Source organism: Haliotis rufescens, unplaced genomic scaffold (assembly GCF_023055435.1).
Source record: "Haliotis rufescens isolate VD_foot unplaced genomic scaffold, xgHalRufe1.0.p SCAF_8, whole genome shotgun sequence".
Classification (NCBI taxonomy): domain Eukaryota; kingdom Metazoa; phylum Mollusca; class Gastropoda; order Lepetellida; family Haliotidae; genus Haliotis; species Haliotis rufescens.
Window position 1 is genome coordinate 15,370,157 of NW_025964372.1, and position 25,431 is coordinate 15,395,587.

Here is a 25,431-nt window from a genome sequence, read left to right on the forward strand (position 1 = left end):
TTCGTCAGCACCATGCGCTGTGGGTTTCACCAAAGTGGTAAACGTCTAAGACCTGCATCATTTCAAGCTTTCTTCCAAAATTAAGCTGACGTACTGTGATGTAACTTGAACACTATTAAAACCAACGTTTAACCCAACTCACTCACTCACTCACTCAAGCTGACATTTCATGCAGTGATATAACTCATAACCTGTTCAGAGTGCCGTCAATTTCACTCAACAGACCTACATCCTTCAAACAGCTGTCAGATAGACATCTACAGACAAGATGCGTGTAATGAAATTGACGAGTGTAATGAAATGAACATATCCTGGTGTGTAGGACAGCCTGAGGCTGTATGATTGATACCTGCCACAATACCCTCTATTTCCTCTTGTGTAATGCTTGTCAGTACAAAGCCCTTATCATGCTCATGTGATCTTGTGTTTGGCCTCTTTTCTTTTCACCTGTGGATGTATTAGCTGTAAATGAAAAGAGCGTTCACCTGTCTTTACCAAAGTAATCTGATCATACCATCTTGTCTGGAGGCTTGATGGAGATTAACATGCACAGTATGATCAAAATAGATGTGTTACATGCACAGTATGATCAAAATAGATGTGTTATATGCACAGTATGATCAAAATAGATGCATTACATGCACAGTATGATCAAAATAGATGTGTTACATGCACAGTATGATCAAAATAGATCTATTACATGCACAGTATGATCAAAATAGATGTGTTACATGCACATTATGATCAAAATAGATGTGTTACATGCACAGTATGATCAAAATAGATGTGTTACATGCACAGTATGATCAAAATAGATGTGTTACATGCACCGTATGATCAAAATAGATGTGTTACATGCACAGTATGATCAAAATAGATGTGTTAAATGCAAAGTATAATCAAAATAGATATGTTACATGCACAGTATGATCAAAATAGATGTATTACATGCACAGTATGATCAAAATAGATGTGTTAAATGCAAAGTATGATCAAAATAGATATGTTACATGCACAGTATGATCAAAATAGATGTGTTACATGCACATTATGATCAAAATAGATGTGTTACATGCAAAGTATGATCAAAATAGATGTATATCAGCTTGTAAAGCACTTCATGGCCATGTGGTTATGATGTATAAACCTTTTTAGTTAGACTTATACTATTAATAATAGCTTCTTTTTTTATTCCAGAAAATACAGTAAAAAGTAATTTTGCATCAGATTTTTTCCCCCAAATATACACTTTACTGGATTGACATGCTTAATGTCCTGATAAAAAATGATGTGAAAATAAAATAAACCTACCTCCTCCCCTGTGTCCTTTCAGAGAGTAAAATAGTTTGTCTTTAGCAGTGACTATATTCTGTGTAACGTCTTGAATAACATTCTCAAAATAGTTCCCGGCCACCCTAAATGCAAGTCAAGGCAGCCAAATAGATCAGGTATCCAGAAGAGCTGATTTTGTTGAAGACATGTCATTGTGTCCCAATTGCTTGGATTAATGCTCATGATGTCAATCACTGTCTTGTCTGGTCCAGACTAAATTATTTAGACAGCTGTCAAAATGATGAGTGAGGTATTAATCAACAAACAACACCAACAATCCATTCTAAAGTCTCTTTTCCCTTGGGAGTCTGAGTTAGAATAAGTCCCCAGCTACTAGTACTTGTCTCCCTGTAGGCAGTCTGGGTTAGAATAGGTCCCCAGCTACCAGTACTTGTCTCCCTGTAGGTAGTCTGGGTTAGAATAGGTCCCCAGCTACCAGTATGTGTCTCCCTGTAGGTAGTCTGGGTTAGAATAGGTCCCCAGCTACCAGTACGTGTTTCCCTGTAGGTAGTCTGGGTTAGAATAGGTCCCCAGCTCCCAATACGTGTCTCCATGTAGGTAGTCTGGGTTAGAATAGGTCCCCAGCTACCAGTACGTGTTTCCCTGTAGGTAGTCTGGGTTAGAATAGGTCCCCAGCTCCCAATACGTGTCTCCATGTAGGTAGTCTGGGTTAGAATAGGTCCCCAGCTACCAGTACTTGTCTCCCTGTAGGCAGTCTGGGTTAGAATAGGTCCCCAGCTATCAGTACTTGTCTCCCTGTAGGTAGTCTGGGTTAGAATAGGTCCCCAGCTACCAGTACGTGTCTCCCTGTAGGTAGTCTGGGTTAGAATAGGTCCCCAGCTACCAGTATGTGTCTCCATGTAGGTAGTCTGGGTTAGAATAGGTCCCCAGCTACCAGTACTTGTCTCCCTGTAGGTAGTCTGGGTTAGAATAGGTCCCCAGATACCAGTACGTGTCTCCCTGTAGGTAGTCTGGGTTAGAATAGGTCCCCAGCTACCAGTACTTGTCTCCCTGTAAGGTATTCTGGGTTAGAATAGGTCTCCAGCTCCCAATACGTGTCTCCATGTAGGTAGTCTGGGTTAGAATAGGTCCCCAGCTACCAATACGTGTCTCCCTGTAGGTAGTCTGGGTTAGAATAGGTCCCCAGCTACCAGTACTTGTCTCCATGTAGGTAGTCTGGGTTAGAATAGGTCCCCAGCTACCAGTACTTGTCTCCCTGTAGGTAGTCTGGGTTAGAATAGGTCCCCAGCTACCAGTACTTGTCTCCCTGTAGGTAGTCTGGGTTAGATTAGGTCCCCAGCTACCAGTACGTGTCTCCCTGTAGGTAGTCTGGGTTAGAATAGGTCCCCAGCTACCAGTACTTGTCTCCCTGTAGGTAGTCTGGGTTAGAATAGGTCCCCAGCTACCAGTACTTGTCTCCCTGTAGGTAGTCTGGGTTAGATTAGGTCCCCAGCTACCAGTACGTGTCTCCCTGTAGGTAGTCTGGGTTAGAATAGGTCCCCAGCTACCAGTACTTGTTTCCCTGTAGGTAGTCTGGGTTAGAATAGGTCCCCAGCTACCAGTACTTGTCTCCATGTAGGTAGTCTGGGTTAGAATAGGTCCCCAGCTACCAGTACTTGTCTCCATGTAGGTAGTCTGGGTTAGAATAGGTCCCCAGCTACCAGTACTTGTCTCCATGTAGGTAGTCTGGGTTAGAATAGGTCCCCAGCTACCAGTACTTGTCTCCCTGTAAGGTATTCTGGGTTAGAATAGGTCTCCAGCTCCCAATACGTGTCTCCATGTAGGTAGTCTGGGTTAGAATAGGTCCCCAGCTACCAGTACGTGTTTCCCTGTAGGTAGTCTGGGTTAGAATAGGTCCCCAGCTACCAGTACTTGTCTCCCTGTAAGGTATTCTGGGTTAGAATAGGTCCCCAGCTCCCAATACGTGTCTCCATGTAGGTAGTCTGGGTTAGAATAGGTCCCCAGCTACCAGTACGTGTTTCCCTGTAGGTAGTCTGGGTTAGAATAGGTCCCCAGCTACCAGTACTTGTTTCCCTGTAGGTAGTCTTTGTTAGAATAGGTCCCCAGCTACCAGTACTTGTCTCCATGTAGGTAGTCTGGGTTAGAATAGGTCCCCAGCTACCAGTACTTGTCTCCATGTAGGTAGTCTGGGTTAGAATAGGTCCCCAGCTACCAGTACTTGTCTCCCTGTAAGGTATTCTGGGTTAGAATAGGTCTCCAGCTCCCAATACGTGTCTCCATGTAGGTAGTATGGGTTAGAATAGGTCCCCAGCTACCAGTACGTGTTTCCCTGTAGGTAGTCTGGGTTAGAATAGGTCCCCAGCTACCAGTACTTGTCTCCCTGTAAGGTATTCTGGGTTAGAATAGGTCCCCAGCTCCCAATACGTGTCTCCATGTAGGTAGTCTGGGTTAGAATAGGTCCCCAGCTACCAGTACGTGTTTCCCTGTAGGTAGTCTGGGTTAGAATAGGTCCCCAGCTACCAGTACTTGTTTCCCTGTAGGTAGTCTTTGTTAGAATAGGTCCCCAGCTACCAGTACTTGTTTCCCTGAAGGTAGTCTGGGTTAGAATAGGTCCCCAGCTACCAGTACTTGTCTCCATGTAGGTAGTCTGGGTTAGAATAGGTCCCCAGCTACCAGTACTTGTCTCCCTGTAGGTAGTCTGGGTTAGAATAGGTCCCCAGCTACCAGTATTTTTTTTTACCTGTAGGTAGTCTGGGTTAGAATAGGTCCCCAGCTACCAATACGTGTCTCCATGTAGGTAGTCTGGGTTAGAATAGGTCCCCAGCTACCAGTACGTGTCTCCCTGTAGGTAGTCTGGGTTAGAATAGGTCCCCAGCTACCAGTACTTGTTTCCCTGTAGGTAGTCTGGGTTAGAATAGGTCCCCAGCTACCAGTACTTGTCTCCATGTAGGTAGTCTGGGTTAGAATAGGTCCCCAGCTACCAGTACGTGTCTCCCTGTAGGTAGTCTTTGTTAGAATAGGTCCCCAGCTACCAATACGTGTCTCCATGTAGGTAGTCTGGGTTAGAATAGGTCCCCAGCTACCAGTACTTGTTTCCCTGTAGGTAGTCTGGGTTAGAATAATCCCCAGCAACCTTTTCATTTATCACATTAAACATACGTTATAATTTGATTTGTAATAAATTCTTTTTGTTTAAAGCCATATGGTCGTCTGTGGAACCAAGATTATTGGAATAAAGATGGTAATCCAAAATGTTTTCCTTTGCGAGTAAATAAGACAGCCGAGCATGCCTGGAGATGTGTGGAGTGATGATGAGTTCGGTGCCTTGGAAGCATAGTACACCAGATTAGATCCTATATGTCTAGGATGTTCTGATGCACATGATGTACCCAAATACTTTCTCTTGTTGTCTTTAACAGTTTCTTTTATCAGTAAATATATTTTTTTATTTGTTTTCGTCTGCCACATTAATCATGTCAGATCTTGACATAGTGCTTGCATTCTGGCGCCGTCATAGGTTGTGGTGTGGCATCTCGCGTGGGAAAGTGTAGACATTGATGAAGTGATGCAGAATAGGGTTTTGCAGAAATAATTGACATTTAATCAATAGCAATGATTTTCTCTTCGTCATGTCAGTCATGAAGCCTTGGCAAGTTGTCAAACTTGCTTGAGGTTAGATGCGTAGCTCTGGAGATTGTGTTTGCTCAAGATGCATTAATATTGTCAATATGCAGGGATGCATTAAAATTGTCAATATTGCGGGGATGCATTAAAATTGTCAATATGCGGAGATGAGTTAATATTGTCAATATGCGGGGATGCATTAATATTGTTAATATACAGGGATTCATTACTATTATCAATATGCGGGAAAGCATTTATATTGTTAATAAGCGGGGATGCATTAAAATTGTCAATATGCAGGGTTCCATTGGAATTGTCAATATGCAGGGATGCATTAAAATTGTCAATATACAGAGATGTATTAATATTGTCAATATGCGGGAATGCATTAATATTGTCAATATGCGGGGATGCATTAATATTGTCAATATGCGGGGATGCATTTGGTAATATTCGTGTCAACAAAAACAGGCAGCGGTAAGTCACTTTCATACCAATATGTCCACTTTAGGAATGTTGATTTTGTGAAACGTTCTCTGATTGGACTATCAATATATGCGATAGTCCAGTCATATTTAGCACAGGAAAGTGGGCTTGATGTAGCAAGGGTAGAAACAAGACTTTGATAATAAGGCTCGTGGACATGGTAGACGCTCTTGTCTTGGGAAGATGGTAAAAGTGTTGACTCAGCAAGATTCATTCCAACATTAACACAACATGCTCAAGGTTGACTAGTCCAGTTATCTCATCACTGGAGGATTGTTACGTGTAAATATTTCCCTCAGGGGAATTTGTCCATTTCCAGTGAAACTGACGTCTCCCCATGTCTTCCCCAGGGCCAATTGACAAGACTTAGGAAAAGGCTTACAAAGTTATATATAGCGGTGACCCAATCTGTTGAATGTGTCACCCAAGTCATGCTATGTCTAGATTTATTTTCAGAAAAAACAAGTCAGTATTTGTAAGGCAAATATGGAAAGCCACATGTTTGATCTGCCAGTGCCTGGCAGGCCCCGATAAATTGGTTGTTCACTCTCTTATTTTGTCTTGTGTTGGGATGTAATAGAGAGTTCTCAATAACTATATTGTTGTGATTTGTTTGTTTTTGTTTGTTTATGGAATTGTTTAACATTTTAAAATATTCAGATTCTTTTTAAAAATTCACCCAAAATAATATTATTTAATTGTAAAAGTAATTATTTATCTTCCTAATTCAAATAAATGGAGAACTATATATAAGATTTTATGATTTTCAGATATTTTGTTGATGTCCGTTTGTTAAATACGTTATTAAAATCCTGTAAGGATCTGTATTTTTCGGGATGACAAAACATTATTAACATGATTAATTGTTAACTAATATATAAACAATATACATGAATATGAAATATTTATAATATATGATAATAAACTAGTCCACAATTTTTCATTCAGGCAAAATTGTCAGTAAATATGTAGCCCTTGGGTTTATCAAAGAAACATCTCTTGTCTCGTGAATTAGCATCTCTCTGAGAGTTTAGTCTGCAAACAGATTTGTTCAGGAATCTTTCCCAAAGGCCATTGTCCTATTGAGCAATAATTAAAATATCCCCACAAAAAATGGTTTGCCTTTGCGTGTCCTGGAATACTTGGCGAGACAGCCGAGAGCCAGTTTGTGTGGCTTCAGTTGATGCCCGTACACATGTTACGTGTTTTGTTTTACACCAGACTGCAAGTTGTGGGGGAGATATGTTTGTGTTGCCAACAGCTACATTGTTTTAAGACATCTCGTGTCATCATACTGTTTAATGTTTCATCACTGGTGACCCACACAAGTGTTTACCCTTAATATTCCAATTTGAATTTACCCTGATTATATTTATGTGGTTGTCAACACCGAACCCGCCCTTGTGGGTAACACATTCACCAAAGAGATGACGTCTGAGACCTGCATCACTTCGGGCTTTCCTCCCACATCAAGCTGACACGCCGTGATATAACTGGAATACTGTTGAAAGCGGTGTTCAACCTCACTCACTCACTTGCTCTTTTCCAATTCTTTGAATTTCGTGTATGAACGAATGTCATGGCATTAATTGTCTGTCGGTATCTACCACTGTGGCCATATATACTACTAAAAAAAAGTTAATTTTAATTTATAAATTTATATGAAAAATTATTTTAATATGGAGATTTTATCTTACTATCCTATCATAAATTTATTTTTCTTTTGTAACTGTAAATTTTACAGCTGAGAGATTTCTCAAAATATTGTAAAGGCTTATTTATATTTTATAAGTTGATTTACAAAACCATCTCGCAGAAAAAAATATTTTAATAAATAACTGTTAATTTTTGACAAATATTGTTTTACTGTTTGACTGTCCCTGGAATGTGTAAACAATTTAATTAATAACCGGAGGATAAACCTGAATCCATTTGAAATCTGTTGACTCCTGCATCCCAAACCCTGACAGACACATCAGTTATTGTCGTGGGTGTATGCAACATGTTCAAAGATGGCGGAATCTGCTGAATTGACTAGATTCGTGTCAAACCATCGGCTACCAACATTGTATCCTCAGTATCCTGCTAAGTTGAAACTTGTTTTGTTTTTCATTTATTAATAGTAATTTAATTTTGAAGTATAATTAAAAAAATAGTAAGTCAACAACTTACATTGATTTTTAGACCAATCATTTTGTAGATAAGAAAATATAAGATTAAAATTCTTAGCATTGCCATGCAAACTGTCAATAACGGCCATGATCAATTTTTACTGGTTTCTATGGTGACAATAAATGTGACCAACCAGGAGAAAGGGGACCTAATGGGTGCTAGGATACATTTATTTGTGCTGTGACGTCATAAGATGTTTGATGTCTAGTGTGATGAGCTTACTTCATTGAAGATCACCATGTGTGCGGACTGTACAAAAATATCATATTTTTCTCTCGTTAGTTTGTAATGTAATAAAAACACTATTACAAAACCTTTCAGCATACATGTCTACTTTCAATTTATCAGACATTATATCTAAAAACTGCAAATATTTTTTTTTTTTTTTTTTTTTTTTTTTTCTTTTATTTTTTTTTTAGAAAGACACACCTGTTACATAAATGGGCTTCCGCCCAGGGTAGCAGAAAGCCCATGACATAAAGCACAACTTATCAGTACATCTTGCTTTGTTGTTTTTTTTTATACAGAAAATAACATACTTCTCACTCACACATTCACTCTTGTTTATATATCATATTGCAGTTTAGGAAAGTACATGGTCTCAAACATTAAAATCTTAAGTACAAAACTAAAATTAAATTGAAAGCTGCTCCTCATTTTCGAAAAGTTGATGATACAGCATCCAAGCACCATAGAATTTCTGTTGATTACCTGTCTTGAAAGCAATATCTTTTTCAATGTTGTATCGTGAAAAAGCTTCCTTTTTATAAACATGAAAATAAGGTTTTGTATTTTGGAATTTGCATCTATAAATATAGTATTTGGCAATTAGTAAAAGTAAATCAAACACTTTATCTGTTTTTATGTTCTCTTTAACTCCAAAAAGTATCAATTCTGCACAAAATGTCATATTATAAACATGAAAGCACTGGTCGATCCACAATGACACTTCATCCCAAAATTGTTTTATTACATCACATTCCCAAAACAAGTGAGTAATTGTTTCCTTTTCATTGTGACAGAAGGAGCACAAATCATTCTGAGCATAATTGAGTAAATACAGAAAAGTATTAGTGGTGAGAATTCTGTGGGTAATTTTGTATTGAAACCATCGCAGTTTGACATCCTGTGTTGTACTGAAAATTTTATTATAAATATTGTTCCAATTTAAGTTTTCAAATTGTAATTCCCACTTTTCCTGCCCTTTAGTTTTTACTTCTGTAGAAACCAATGAAAAATAAATATGTTTTGAACCAGACTTGGAACTACAAATAGTTTTTACCACACAGCGCTGATCCTCCACAGAATCTGTTGGAACTCTAACTAAATTTAGAGCTCCAAGGTATTGTTTAACGCTGCTAACAACACCATAAAACTCCAAATAAGATGAACAAATACCATACATATCATTAAATTCCTCATATGACAGAAACTCCTTATTGGCCTTGACCAAGTCTATAATTTGGGAGATGCCCTTCTCAAACCAGCATTTCAAGAAAAATGATTTCCTATTAATTTTAATATTAGGGTTATAAAAAATTGGTTCAGTTAAAAAACTACTGAAAGATTCTGGCTTGATTTTCTTATCAAGCACTATAAATGACTGAAAACAACTTTTCCAAAACTCATTACTTATCAAAGATAATTTTCTTTCAAAAAACGTCACACCAAACTCACCAAGTTTACACAAATAAGGATATGTAGATTTAAATAGGTGCTTCCATTTTGAATCACCTGAGGACACAAGTCTCCTTATCCATGTGGCCTTAAGAGATGTTACATATGAAAAGATATTCACCATACCTAAGCCCCCTTGCTTAACAGGTTGACAAACTTTAATCCTCTTTACTTTGTCTCGTTTATCACTCCAAAGAAATTTAAAAAGCATAGCATTTAAAGTAACAAGAAAATCATTTGGGGGATCAGGCAGTGATAACAATAGATAATTGAGTTTTGAAATCAACAAGGATTTAATGATTGCCACCCTACCAATTGGTGTAACTATCCGTTTCATCCACCTATTCATAATCTGTTTTAACTCAAATAATTTGTCTTTAAAGTTCAACTGAACCATTTTTTTCAGATTTGTGCAAAATTTGACTCCTAGAATTCTAAACTCTTCTGGATTCCAACCAACAGGCAAATCATCTTTGAACTTTTCCTTACAACCTCTCTTGGAGCCAAGCCAGATAACTTGAGTTTTATTATAGTTAATCTTAAGACCAGATATTTTGGCAAAACAATCAAGAGAGTTAATACATGATACAAAGGAGGACTGACTGCCATCAAGTAATATTTCCATATCATCAGCATACTGACTAAGAAGATACTCACTACCGTCCACCAGGATACCTTTGACATCTCTATTAGAGCGGATCATACTGGCTAGTATTTCTGCACAGAGAATAAATATATACGGTGACAATGGGTCACCCTGTCGGCAACCGCGTCTGATATTAAACCAAGATGACAACTGACCATTGATGGACATACAGCTTTTTATATCATTGTAAAATACCGATATATATTTCCTTAAATTTTCACCAAATCCCCAAAAGGATAAAGATTTGTCTATAAATGACCAAGCAATGGAATCAAATGCCTTCTCAAAGTCTATAAGAAGAAGCATACCAGGAATGTTTGATTTTTCTGTACATGAGATGGCATCATAGATTAAGCGAATATTGTCACCAATGTAGCGACCTGTCATAAAGCCAGTCTGATCTTCATTAATGATAAATGGCACTCTTGACTTGATTCTATTTGCTATGCATGAAGATGCCAGCTTATATGAAACATTCAATAGTGATATGGGCCTCCAGTTAGTTATGAAGCGTTTAGGTTTGTCCCCCTTGGAATACAGACAATAACCCCTTGTTTCTGGGTAACAGAGAGTTCACCAGATATTAAACCACAATTCAATGATCGCAATAAAAATTGTCCAATATCTTTCCAAAAGAATTTATAAAATTCAGTGGGAAAGCCATCTGAGCCTGGGCTTTTGTTATTTTGCATTTTTTTCAAAGCTTTTGCCAGCTCATCAAGAGTTAATAGATCTTCCATCTCGTCCACATCACTTTTATTTAAAAAGGGGAGAGAATCTCTGTCCAACAGGGTATTCAAATCACAATCTTGCACCATGTGTTCTTTGCTACTGTATAAATTCTCATAGAAATTGGCAGCTTCAGCAATAATGTCACTTGAATTTAGCAATGTGGTGCCATCGTTTAACTCCAAATGAGTCATAGACTTGCTGACAAAATTCCTGTTCTCAAGGTTACAGAAATAGCTGCTAACTCTTTCACCATCCATAATCCACTTAGTTCTAGATCTTATGGCAATTCCAGCCATCTTGTGTTTCCTAATTTCTTCCAATTCTTTTCTTTTATCTTCCAAGTCATCAAAATTAATAACACTAGAAGTTTCAAGAATTTCGATCTGTTGAATCAGGTTTTGTTCTTTTTCAATATTTTTTTTTTTCTTGAAGGAAGAATAAGAAACTGTTTTTCCTCTGATTTCCAGAAGCAGGACTTCAAAGAATAATTGATCATTTATATTAAACTGAATTTCATGATTAGGTATATCATTAATATTTCGAGCATCACCATACATTTTAATATACTGCGATTTAACCTTTAAAATAGTTTCTTTTACTAGATCTATGTAATACTTATCTTTCAACAAAGAAGTATTAAATTTCCAGTATGTATTACGCTTTGGACAAGTTTGAAATGAAATACTCAGATCAATGATTGAATGATCAGTTCTATAACCTGCAGTGATTTTTGCCTGTGTGGCAAAAGAATAGAGTCTTTCTGAGATGAGGAAGAAATCTAATCTTGCTTGTTTTAAGGGTGACTTTTTACGCCAAGTAAACCTTTTGATTTCTGGATTGAAATCTCTCCACACATCTACCAAATCAAAATCACCAATTAATTTTAATATTTTTTCACGAGCACGAGGATTATTGATATTCTGGTAATTATGAACATCTAGTGACTCATTCAAAACAAGATTCCAATCTGCAGCAAAAATATAATCCTCATTTCCCATGACACGAGCTTGCTCTTTAACCTGCTCATAGAATTCTGGTGAGTCTAAATTGGGACCATAAATATTCACAAGTGTTACCCGTTGATCACTAATAGTTATATCTAATATAAGTAAGTTACCATTGTCATCCATGTAAGTCCTATGAATCTTATAGTCCACATTTTTGTTAAACAAAATCGCAACACCCCTGGACTGGCTGTTTTTGGAATTGAAGATGCAATCAAATCCCCACTGTGATCTTATAATTGGTTCTTGTTCTTTTGTAAAATGTGTATCCTGTAGTAGATAAAATGAGTATGCTTTAGATCGTAAAAAGTTAAAAACATCTTTTCTCTTGGCATTATCTTGCAGTCCTCTACAGTTCATAGAGCAGCAGGTAAAACCTAAGTTAGCCATTGTCAATAAAAGATTTGTTCACATACACAGAGGCCATATGAAAGATTGAATTTACACACTTTCTACACATACATACACTTTCACAACTATCTGAAGAAAAAGCTTTAAAACCATAAATGACTGAAATCAAACTCACACTTGCTTCTACAAACTTCAAGTAAAGCATCGTATGATACAAACTGGCACCATGTGGCTACCACCAGAAAAAAGGGGTAAAATCTTCACCCAAAAGTATCAGTGGCATATAACAGAAAAGACCAGGAACAAAAATAGCTGTCATAATGATAAGTAAGAAGCACACAAGTGTCAAACCATTACACAACTAAATACTGTCCACTGTGAAGCTAACATCCCAAATTCACAGTTACTAGTGATTTGGTTGAATATTTCCTCATGCAATATTCAATTGACCCATTACACTATAAACTAAATTAGGCTGTGGCATACAGCGAGTATAGGCACTAACATAGTAATATAGAGAAAAGTAGAAAATAACCAAACCAACACACTGTCCGATATGTAATTTAAGAGTTTTACACACTTACAAGTTCTCTATTGATCAAAAGTTTAACTGATGAACTAATGATGCAATGCATATAAGACTTATATCTGATATTATGCAAATAAGTCTTATCATTATTATCTCATACAGTAATTCTACAGTATACTAGTTTGTTTTTTAATTGATATCTCCAGTTTTTTGTGTTGGTTTTTTTCGTTGTTGTTTTTTTTTTTTTTCATAACGAAACAACGTGACAATGGATCTTCACATGTCCAAGAGCGAGATCAACAAACCCGAACATGATGATGTGCGTTAAAATAAAGTTAACACTACATTTGTGATTTATAACAAACAAAATAAAAATTGACCGAGAGAATGGGTCACTCATCATCAGTAATTCTACAGTGTATTCGTTATTTTAAGCTCACCTCCCAAAAAGCGGCTATCTTATTTTATTTTTCACACCTTATCCATGAAAGAAATATTATAAGAATATCGTCCTCTCCACGAGTCCTGTGGGCCGCCATTTTGAATGGTCACGTGACAGATGTACACACCTTGGTCATGTGATATGCGAAATACCAATGTAAAAAGTTCAAGAAGCGTCTCCGGTAACACTGTGAAACAACATGACAGTGGATCTTCACATGTCCGAGAGCGAGATCAACAAACCCGAACATGATGATGTGCACTAAAATAAAGTTAACACTACATTTGTGATTTATAACAAACAAAATAAAAATTGACCGAGAGAATGGGTCACTCATCATCAGTAATTCTACAGTGTATTCGTTATTTTAAGCTCACCTCCCAAAAAGCGACTATCTTATTTTATTTTTCACACCTTATCCATGAAAGAAATATTATAAGAATATCGTCCTCTCCACGAGTCCTGTGGGCCGCCATTTTGAATGGTCACGTGACAGACGTACACACCTTGGTCATGTGATATGCGAAATACCAGTGTAAAAAGTTCAAGAATCGTCTCCGGTAACACTGTGAAACAACATGACAGTGGATCTTCACATGTCCGAGAGCGAGATCAAGAAACCCTAACATGTTGATCTGCACTCAAATAAAGTTTACACTAGATTTGTGTTTAAAAGAAACAAATAAAACATTGATCGAGAAAATGGGTCACTCATCATCACATACATTGACTTTAGCCAGGTTAGATTCTTGGTTCCTCGTCCTCTTTGAGAGTTTTCCATGCGCTCCCGGCATCCTTTCTGTAATACAGGGTAACAACGATCCCCTTTTCGCGAACCTTTGCATGTAGTTGTTGTTTACGTAATTCAGCGGCTTTTCGTACCAGGCGACCACGAAGTTTTTTTAAGTCGACAGGCAGGTCTGTACGAACACTGAGCCGGTCTTTCGCCAATTCCCTCCCCACGGAATAGGTAGTCTTCAAAATGAGATCTCTGTCCTCCATGCGCACGAATTTAATGATGATAGGATTAGGTTCTTCGTTCGGTGTGAATCGAGGGAGTCTGTGAATATTCACAAACAACATGTTGTCCACCGCATGTGAATCCAGGTGTAATTTATCCTTGAAAATGTTTCTACAGGCCTTGTCAACATCTGTGACTGTATTAGGTACACCGTAGATTAGTAAGTTGGATTTACGGGAATACATCTCTGAGATCAGTAGCTTTTCTCTTAGCTTGTCGATTTCGTCGCGGAGGCGTTGTTCTGACGACGCCATTTTGTCACCAAGGTCGTCGATAGATTTCGACATAAATTCCACCGAAGACTCCACTGAAGATACCCGTTTGAACAAGTCAGCCACTTCTTCTTTAACAGAGTCGATCTTGGAACATATCTGACTGGTCTGTTTGTCCAATTCCTCGCGAAGGAACGTTTTCAAGTCGCTGGGTGCAACGTCAGCAGGCGGGGAGGACGAAGGTGAATGTAAGGGCAGAATAACGTCAGAGCTTTCCTCCTCATCTGTCTGCTCCGGGCGTAAATACGAGCTGATTTTATGTGTAGCAGTACTGCTGGTGGTAGATTTGTTGTTCTGTTTGTTTGTATTTCGTCTCCCCGCCATGCTTGTGTAAAGATTGAAGTGGATTACCACGAGAGCGCCAGTCGCACGTCTTTACGATTCGAGCGCCATACCGGAAGTCCCTAAAAACTGCAAATATTACATAAACAGTAATATGTCAGAAAATGAGTCCAACGTTTGATGCCATGTATCTCTGTAATAAATATGAATTGAAGCTTGTGAATTGTATTTTTGTGTTCCGAAGATACTGTAGTTTTAAAATAATGTGAAAAGTCAAACTGTGATTTGTCACCCATAAGGTCCCTTATCTCATGGTCGGTCACAAATTAAATCAGTTTGCAAGGTGGAAAGTTTATTTACAGCATTGGAGATAACAGGTTTAACATGTTTACTGACAATTTGATTTTCTGGCTTTGGATTTTGTTCAACTTAAAAATTTGCTCGAGAAAAAAACTGGAAAAAATAATTTTTCCTCAGTGTTTTGCGAAATAGATACATTATTCAATTGACATGACAGATGTCCTGAAAAGATGTGTTTTGAAGAAAGGTATATTGTGCAGCTCCTTTTACATGGCTTCAGCAGTGCCACAACAAATGTCCTGTCTAACATTATGTTAAATGGTGGGTCTGGATTTGAACCCAAAACACTTACCGTATTCGAAGTAATAAGCGTCCAGGGCACTCTCAAAATTAAAAATAGGGGGCTCTTATTAGAATATTATTTTGGTGAAAAAAAAAAACAGAGTTGAAAGATAAATTTAGTGGTTTATGCTGACAGCCTGAAATGTTTATGTACGACAGTTATCTTTTTCCAGAATTAAATTGCCCATAATTAAGGGTGCATATAACACACGAGTGCGTTATATATAAGTCTTGTGTACATTGATCAATTGGAAGGGGTGCCTATTGAGTGGGGCGCTTATTACGTCGAAAACGGTAAAATTGGTTTTCATTTGCCAATTTAAGCAAAATCTATCATAAACACCTCCATTAATCAGTTGTCTGATAGTTCCAGTTTATGAGTACCGCTAACACAAAACTGATACCACAAGATTTCGATATGCTACTTTCATTTGAATCATCTGAATCAGCGAACGGCAAATATTTGTGTTCCAGCTGTGAGGACGTGTCATTGAATCAGCGTTGTTGATCTGTGGGTACTTACGGCAATTGAACCAATATTGTTCATCTAGGCAAGCCAATTACCTGATGTGTCAACCTGTAGGAACTAAACAATGCTATGTGTGGAAGGGAGCCCCATTCTTGGCCCTTGGGTTGTAAATCTTCCCATTGTGGGGTCAGTCAGGGTACCGTATTGGACCCTTTTGATGAGCTGTTAAAATCAAGGAAAGGACGGGGGATATGTATTTATCAACTGTGGAACTAAGTTTCATGAAGGTAACATTCATGTTAAGGGTCACATTTGTAATGCACTGGATCTAAATTGTTGAGCAAAATTGATTTCTTTAGGTTTCTTGGTTTGTCAGCAGGTACCGGTATTCACACTGGGATGTATTGATGATTCAGAACTATGGGCATTTAGTAGCCAAATTAGGAATTATTTCCTTTTTTCCTTCAAAAATTTTGATTTTTTTTTAAGAATTCCTATTTTCAGATGTATTTTAACCCTGTATCTTTGCAGTCAATATAATATTGTATTTGGCATTAAGTCTTCTTGTTAACTGCTTTTGTTATCAGCATCATCAGTGAAGTAATGTTCACCTCCTCAACATTATTTTTAATTATGACTTAAATTGGAAATGTTTAATTCTAAGTTATGAATTATTCTGACACTTGCTACAGACATGGGCAGGTCCAGATAAACCCCTGTCCCACCAGAGTAGCTGATACAGTATTGTCAAAGTATGACACCCCGGTAGGTACATGAACTAGGTGAAGAACGGTACATCTGGGAGCTGGAATGCAACTGGGCAATGAAGTTGATACTTTATTGTCATTCACCATACAAAATCACAGGGCATGCAAGAGTGAGCTTGTTAATGCGATGCTGATAGGTCTTGTCAATATTTGTACCCTACCAGGTGGGACGTTGGCTCATGTCAAACATGTATAGGAATTAGAGCTTATGGGCATGGCTTGTTGAAGCTTTGATGAGCTCTGTACATTGAGAATTGAGAGATAGTTATCTTGGTGTGGTGTTGTTAGATACATCCATCTTGTATGTGGTGAATAGCTGTACCGGTGTTTAAAATCGTCTGCTTTGAGATTATGAGTTTGGTGAGGTGAAAACTATTTTGATACTTTTATCTGATATCAGAGTGGAAGCCTTTGTGCAGGAAGTTGAGGAATTAAGCATATCATCGTCATCAGGATCAATTCAATTATTTCTAGATATTTTATTTGAGGCCCCACTGGGATTCTGGTTTAAAATATGTCCCAGGAACCTATGCCGACTTAGTGGATTGGGTGGTCAGGCTTGCTGACTTGGTTGATTGCATGTCGTCATACCCTGGAGTGATTGGTTGCTCATTTTATCAATCACTGGATTGTCTGGTCCAGACATGATTATTTACAGGCTGTTGTCATTTAGCTGGAATATTGCAGAGTGTGGCGTTAAAAAACAGATAAACAATTATAGGAGTATACTGTACATTCAGGGGAGACAACTTCACACCATCTTATAGCATTAAGATGGGTCTCCAATCATAGTCCCAGCCTAGCATCTATCTATCTCATTGGCTAGTGGCCATCTTGTAGAAACCCACACAAGTTGGCTGTTATAGCGTTTGATGTAAGGTCACTTGCTTGTCACCTGTTTGCCTCACAATTGCACCTGTTTGCATCACAGGAAGGCTGTTATCAAAAATGTTGCATGCCCTTGTAGCGGCTATAAAATTTCCGAGTCACGTGATGGGATTCGAACCACAGACCTTCTGATAAGAGGTCGGACGCCTTGTCCACATGACCAAATAGGTAAGGATGTCATCTGTAGAGTTGTGACGATTAATCGATATCTATTCGAATCACGATCTCTAGGTATCCTATATGATATATTGATATGGTTTCTATGTATCGATACAATAATGATACATTTCATTGAATAAATTAATCTGTTCTGAAACAAAATATTTACTCGTAGTACAACCGGAAACGCTGCCTCGTGGACTCGTGTTTGAGGTTGCTATGCAACGTTTAATCTCGTCTAGTCTCGCTAGTTAAAATGGCAGCTCTTGGCGAGGCAAGCGATATGTCAGAGTTTATATAGCCTCCGGCATCGTTTAAAAGTGCAGTGTGGAAGCATTTCCTTCTGTTGAGAGACAAAACAAAGGTGTCGTGCACTATTTGCAATACCATTTCAACATATAATGGCAACACAACGAATATGGCAGCCCATTTGAAGAGACGCCATGCGAGTGAAGATCATATTATATGGTATTAACACTTTTGACTGAATGAATATTAGTGATTGGTCATTTTAACTCATTCAAGTCTTTTATTCTGCAAGGATTCCTTCATAAACAGGCATGGTGCTAATTATTATTGTACCTTTCTGACTGTACCAAGTGCCAATTGAGATTGATATTTGATATTATTTTTATTAAAATTTTGACTGAGTGAACTTTTGCAATCATTACTGAATAATCCTAGTAACAGTATCGTCAGTTGTGACACTTTGAGTGTTCTAAAGTTCAAGTTGTGTAAACTGAGGGTATGAAAATTGAGTTTCAGTTCCTCCACAAGTCCATTCCAAACTGTTCAATATAAGCTTGATTATATTTCTTGCTCAGGGACAAGCAAACTCAGCATAAATAGAAAATATGCTGATTTCAGTGTGATGAAAATTATTTGTGTTTTACCCAATCATGGTTTAATGGCCAAGAAATATTTATTTCCATATGTGTGCCAGATTACACTGTGTGCCAAATTGATTTTTATTTTGTATTTTCCTAATTAAAAGTTTCAAATAAATAGTTTTTGGGATCTTTCTTTCATCTAACTTCTTGAATTTAAGAACAAAATTACATGGATTACACAAAACAAAACTGCAGAATTTAGTTTAAAGATTTGATTTTCTTAAAAACAGGCATGTTCAGCAGTAAATTGTGTGTCGTGATACATATCGAATCGAATCGAATCGTAAAGCAAATATCGCGATACGTATCGTATACTCTTGAGACCATTACGCTGAATAACAGCAAAGCTGACTTGCTGCTTGGTACTAGACTTTCACACACATCACTTATAACGTATGATATGTATGTATATCAGTCATTATCAGTGTACAGCAGAAACACGGGGGCACGGGTGGCCCAGTCGTCTAAGGCGCCGAGATTCGCTGTGCAGAGTTGCGTCCCTTTGGCCCTGATTGTAGGTTCGAACCCGGTTCGCCCCAATTATGTTTCTAGGTTTGTCAGCACCATACCCGTGCTCGTGGGTTTTTTCCCGAAGAAGTAAACGTCTGAGACCTTCCCACATTAAGCTGACACACCGCAATATAACTGGAATACTGTTAAAAGCGGCGTTAAACCCACCTCAAACACACACACACAGAGCAGAAACACACACACACATGCGTGCACATCGCTGTATAAGTGCAATAATCTGGAACGCGACGTCAAACCCCATTTCTCCTCACCTGGCAAAAGGTCAGTCACATAGTCTCTTATCGAGTAATAATAAAAGATTTTACAAGCAGAACGTTCTTGGGTCTCGTGATGCATGTCCATTCAGTTTGTAAAACCCTGTACGCTCTGTACGCTGGTGTAACATGTAACATGTAACTCCGGTACATTACAATGAGTGTCTGGTATGAGTCATGCTTGTTCAATGATGTTGACAGTGTGCAGAGATTTGCTATCAAAAAGAGTGAAGACGTTTTGTCCAATCAAGCTTTTGCCCAATGCTAAAGTGCACTTTCTTTGCCTATTCGTTAAACATGAAAAAGTTGCTTGTCGGTGCATATAATCTTCAATGACCTTCAGTTAAACATTAGTGATGTTATCCCACTTGTGATGGTGTTTACGTTCAGTATAGTTGTTGACAATCGATCAGTTGGGTTGCTAGACATTTGTAGGCACTGATTTATATATGAATATTCCCAGTTAATGACAGTGAGTGAATGTTGTTTTATACCACCATTAATAATATTCCACGCATATGTCTGTAATAAATTAATCATATTTTCATCCTGGCCTCCACCCAACCACGATGTACGTCTCTTTGAGTGAGTGAGTGAGTGAGTGAGTGAGTGAGTGAGTGAGTGAGTGAACATTTAAAATCATAGTTTGAATAAATGGGAGCTTGGTGGTTTACAGACAAGACATTGATTAAACATTCAACCACAATTAAAACATAATAATACAGTATGTTAGGTTTTTTAACTTAAGACTGCCTCTGTGGTCCAGAAGATAGAGCGTTTGCCCGGACTTGCAAGGTCGGTAGTTCGATCCCCTAAATAAGGACTGGTCAGCTCGGAGTCAGTATAATGTGTTGAGTAGAGTATCCATGTGCCATAAAACTGCCTTAAGTCGAGACTAGTTCGTGCAATCATCTTTAACACGATATTAAACCCAATTTCACCAACCACCTTTTTAACTGAAACAGTCAACACCTGCAGCGTTTCCGGGAGAAATATTGGTTCCTTGATTTCACATGTTTCTTTACAATTTAGTTTTGAAATTGGTTCTTGATGCTCTGCATGTTAGCAACAAATGTTTCTATATCGGTTCCCCATTCAGGTCCTTCAATACAAATATTTTCCAACGGCAACCATGGTTTTAAACATTAGACAAACATCTGGTACGTGGAATTGTGCACCTTTTGAAAACCTGTGGGAGATGGCTTCATATTTTATATGTAAAGTCAAGAGGCCAATTTTTGGATTTTTGGCCCTTAAATCCAGGTTTGTAGGTAAAAAATATAAAGCTAAGTTAAGTTAAGTTCTAATTTCAAATATATTTTTTTGATTTCCTTAAAATGTTAAGTGAGGTAGGGAAAAATACAAAAAGTTGGAGAATTCCCGCCTTGTTCGGCAAAGGTGGAAACTGGACTTTTACAGTCAGTTAACTCCCATGCCAAGGGAAGATGGCAAAGCAATTACTTCAAGAAAACAAGAGATAGTGTCCAACATTCATTATCAAGTTTACTAGTCCGGTGATACAAGGGCATATTGTAGATGTTGTATGCTGGTCATCCACGGTCTAATTGAAGCCCCGTCGCACAGATCAGTTTGACAGGACCGACCATTGACCCCAGGATCAGGCTTTAAATTTTGATAAATTGTTTCAACAGTTAAGTTTGAAAACACGATAACCATTTGTCTACCCGTGTATTCAGTCCTTAGAATCAACAGAACCCTTTCAACCTGCACCTAATCTATAGGCAGCACTAACTTCAACTGATTCCCGTGTACACAACAGGGGCCAAGTGTTTTGGGTGGGGGGATTTCGGCCACTGGACATGTGGGATTTGTTGCTAGTCATGTTGGACAAATACAGTATTGTTTGAGGGCTCGGACAAGGGACACAATGCCAGACTGTGCGAAGTAAGACCTGTTTGATAAGACAGGTGGCGGTCAGTCTTGAACTGGACATTGCATATACATGCTGGTCCTAGGGGAGCTTAGACGTTAAGCTGGCTGTTGAAAGACTTTCAACTGATCACAGTTTGATTATATGCTTTGCACGAGTGCTGATGTTTCTAAGTTAACTTAATTGACTTTTAATGATTGGTGTTGAGAGTTATATGAAGGCTGAAGTTGCAGAGTTGTTTAGATACACAGGGATGCACCTGGGGGGTCACAGTCATGTTTGGGGGGTCACAGTCATGTTTAAGGGGGTCACAACAGTCATGTTTGGGCGGTCACCATTATGTTTGGAGGGGTCACTGTCAGTCATAGTCATGTTTTTTTGTATTTTTTGTTTGTTTTTTTTGTTGTTTTTTTTCGTAGGGGGGGAATTAGTCATGTTTGGGGGATCTCAATCATGTTTGGAGGGGTCACAGTCATGTTTGGAGGAGGGGTCACGGTCATGTTTGGAGGGGTCACAGTCATGTTTGAGGGCATCACAGTCATGTTTGGGGATCTCAGTCATGTTTGGGGAATCTCAGTAATGTTTGGAGGGGTCACAGTCATGTTTGGAGGGGGTCACAGTCATGTTTGAGGGGGTCACAGTCATGTTTGAGGGCGTCACAGTCATGAAAATGGGGGTACCAGCATGACCACTTTACCAACAACAAATGAAATATAAAGTACCAGTGAAGCCTTATGCTAGCTATGGACTGGATTTTCCTTGTTAATGAAACAAAACTCAGCATTGTATTAGTGAAATTGCAGTTATTCTTGTTATTTTGCTTTGTTTTTTAAATCTTTTAACTGTATCTGAAAATTGTTTCTCTCACTGTAACAAATATGACAACCCTCTGAAGATCTGGCTTAAAACTGGTCTTCAGCAACCCATGCTTGTTGTAAGAAGCAGCTTACAGGATCGGGTGGTCAGGCTCGCTGACTTGGTTGATGCATGTCATCGTATCCCAGTTGAGTAGATAATGCTCACGTGATGTTAATCACTGGATTGTCTGGTCCAGACTTGATTATTTACAGACTGACATTATATAGCTGGAATATTGCTGAGTGCGACGTTAAACAACAAACAAACAAGCCAACCAACCAAACACATGTGATAAACGTAGTTGGCCTGAACAGACTTGATTAAAACATCCCAGAAGATAAGGAAGCATAATGCTATATAGCTCTTTAGTACCAAACTGTACATCAGCTATTACTGAAAGACATGCAAACATTCACTAGAAACACGGTGAAACACTATGATCATGATAATTCTCCTTCACACGTAGGAACACTTTATCTTACTTTCTACAGGCTTTCCTCGTTTCTTAAATGACATAGATCTTGTTCTTCATAAAGGTCCACAGTGTGCGGAATTAGATATACTGGTATACCACAATTTGAAAAACTAATAACTACATATCACAATACATTTGGAAAATACCTGTATATTCTGTTTGTCAAATTCATACATATTTTAATCTTGTTGGCAAAGTTTTCGTAAGTGACTGAAATGATGAAATTATGAAATTAGGAACTGATTCCCCGTGATTGAAAAAGTGAAACTATTTGCAACCAGCCTCCTGTATATAATGTGTCTGTTACATCTGCGATGTGACCATAGCCACATCCAACAAAATGGCCGACCCTGAGGTAGTCAAAAACTTCCAAGACGTTTGAGTTATTTTAATGCAGGTTCATAACAAATTACAGATGGAAGAACACATGCAATGTGCTGTGGTACATATCACAATACATAAATTATTATTGTATCATAAGTATTTTTGCAGAAACGTCACCGGGGCTGCAATTAGTTCAATGTTTGAAAACAAGGAGGTCCATAGGTTCTTGTTATTTGCTGAGGTATTTTAATCGAGGCACCCCTAAACCTTTGATTTTTAACATAAGGGTAAGAAAAGAACCCCTTGACGTTCATGCTTAATTTCAAACACAAGATGTGGACATCAAGCCAAAAACTGGTGTCATGCCCATACCCTTCACTATCAAGCGTTGTGTCATGATTTTATTAACCAGATAGATTCCCTCGTTTTTGTCACATCCTTTGAATCTCATGGGCAGAGCATGCAGCCGATCAGTGATGGAGGCCCCAGGCACAATAGAGGAGCATTTAAGCGTGAATCTCATCTGTGTTGCAGATGTTCAAACGAGCAAATCATGTTTCCGCTCTTTGGCGGGGAGGTAGTTTTAGAGGACGATACTTGTAGCTGGAGAGATTGTCTGTTTAAACACATACACTTTCTGCTTGTTTAATCAGCTATTACAAGCGTTAGGCACCTCATGAGAACTGGCCCCAGCAAGTGCTTACTGCAGAACCTAAGTTAGTTGAGACTGGGGGTTGCCATTGGAGTGATTCTTGTACATTTGTTAATGCCTGTCTTATGTTTGGTTTAACTTACCCAGAGACGAGTTTCAGTTTACTTTAAGTCTGATAGGGCTTCATATACTACTCAAAATAAGTTAAGGATCATGTGATTCTTTCATATTACCATATGTGACAGATTAACCACAGTCATATGAAAGAATTGAGTGTCCTTAACTTCTTTTGAGCAGTATAGCACATTCTCTTGTTTCTCATCACTGGTCATGATCTTAAAGGAGTTTGAATTTGGTGTCTTATATTCATTAAAGGCCCTACAGAGTGAGAGGTCAAATAAATTTTAATTTTAAATTACGTTGATGGTCTTTCTTTTTCTCCCAGTCAAATGCATAAAAAGACAAAATGTGGCTGAAGTACTAACTTCTTTTCATGTCACAGTGTAAAGTGAGGCAACATGATTGTTAATCCTCATTCAAAGCTTGTAGGAGAGAGAATTCTGTAGACTAAGGCAATAATTATTAGTTTAAACCATAATTTCTAGATTATATACATAATAAGAATAAGTTGTCCCTATAAGAGACTGGTATCCTTAGAACTGTCCACTTATCTAGACTTGCCTATTAAGAGGATAGAATTACTGCACATCCATGGACTTATCTTTCAATACAGCCTGGGAGCGAGGCTAATAATTCTGTTTCTGAATATCTTGTGTTGGGAATAAAAATAGAATTATCCTGCCATATATGTGATACTTGTGATATGGAAAGACCGAAGACTAAATCTCTCTTTTTTTATATGTCATTGCTAAAATTATTGAAGTTTATGACATATTTTCGTTGATTAAAGAATCTCTTGGAACTGTGAAGGAATACAATGCTTGAGTAAACCGCCTCATTTATTGTATAGTGCCAAATTATTTTCAGCCATGTTTTTTTACAGAAGCACACGAACACCAGGAAAACTCTCTTTGTATGTGGCCACAGTGGTCTGGTGGTAGAGTGCCCAGAGAGCGGAAAGTTGGTGGTTCAATCCCCTACCACGTCTTACCAAAAGATGTTAAAAGATCATACTTGTTAGCCTCCCTGGCACTCTAAATGCAGAGTGCCAGGGAGGCTAAAACAAGGACTGGTTGGCTCGGAATCGGTATACTGTGACTGAGTGAAATATTCTTGAACGCGACGTTAAACCCCATGTCATCTCACCGCTCTATGTCTGTCTGTATTTCACTTTTGTACTCACATGCTTTCTACTTTCAGCCAACATTGAACAGTTTCAACGAAAAAATGCCGAAGAATCCGGCAAATCCTCCGTCCACCCCTCTGTCCAGTCAAGCTCCGCCCTTCCATCTAATACAGCCGAGGCTCCACAGAAGCCAGTGCGCAGGCAGAACTCGGCTCGACGACACACACTCTCCAGTGGGCTCGACTACAATGCTGTAAGTGGTATTCATTAAATTAATCTTTCTGCAATAATAATCATTGGTGTGTTCCAGGACAGAAGGGGGCACGAGTGGCCCAGTCGCGGAGGCGCCGCAATTCGCTGTGCAGGGTTGCGTCCCTTGGACACACCAGAAACCTATGATTGTGGGTTCGAATCCTGGTTCGCCCCGATTATGTTTCTAGGTTTGACAGCACCATACCCGTGCTCATGGGTTTCACCGAAGTGGTAAACGTCTGAGACCTGCATCACTTCGGGCTTTCCTCCCACATTAAGCTGACACGCCGTGATATATCTGGAATACTGTTAAAGCAGCATTAAACTCAACTCACTCACTCACTCACTCACTCCAGGACAGAATAGGTCCTAAATACTCATGTCTGACTAATGATGGTCTTGTTGGTGCAATGTGTTATGTGGATATTTGTGTGTCATGTGCCATGACAGCATGGATTGTTGCTCATGCTGATGACAGCTGGTCTGCTGGGCCTGGACTAGGTTATATGCATGGGTGCTGTGATATGGCATGAATATTACTAAGGTGTAAAACAACGTGCACTCACTCACTCACTCACTCATGCTGTCGACCAATGGTCTGC

At 38.6% G+C, this 25,431-nt stretch overlaps 1 protein-coding gene across 2 annotated transcripts in view; it reads left to right on the plus strand.

Moving 5' to 3' along the window:
• Positions 1-25,431, plus strand: part of LOC124144767 (suppressor APC domain-containing protein 2-like) — a 37,105-nt gene that overhangs the window by 7,048 nt on the left and 4,626 nt on the right. For both annotated transcript variants that reach the window (XM_046514310.2, XM_046514311.2), the window contains one exon: positions 24,652-24,830. In XM_046514310.2, the coding sequence (XP_046370266.1) occupies positions 24,652-24,830 (179 nt within the window). The remainder of the gene's footprint in view (positions 1-24,651; positions 24,831-25,431) is intronic.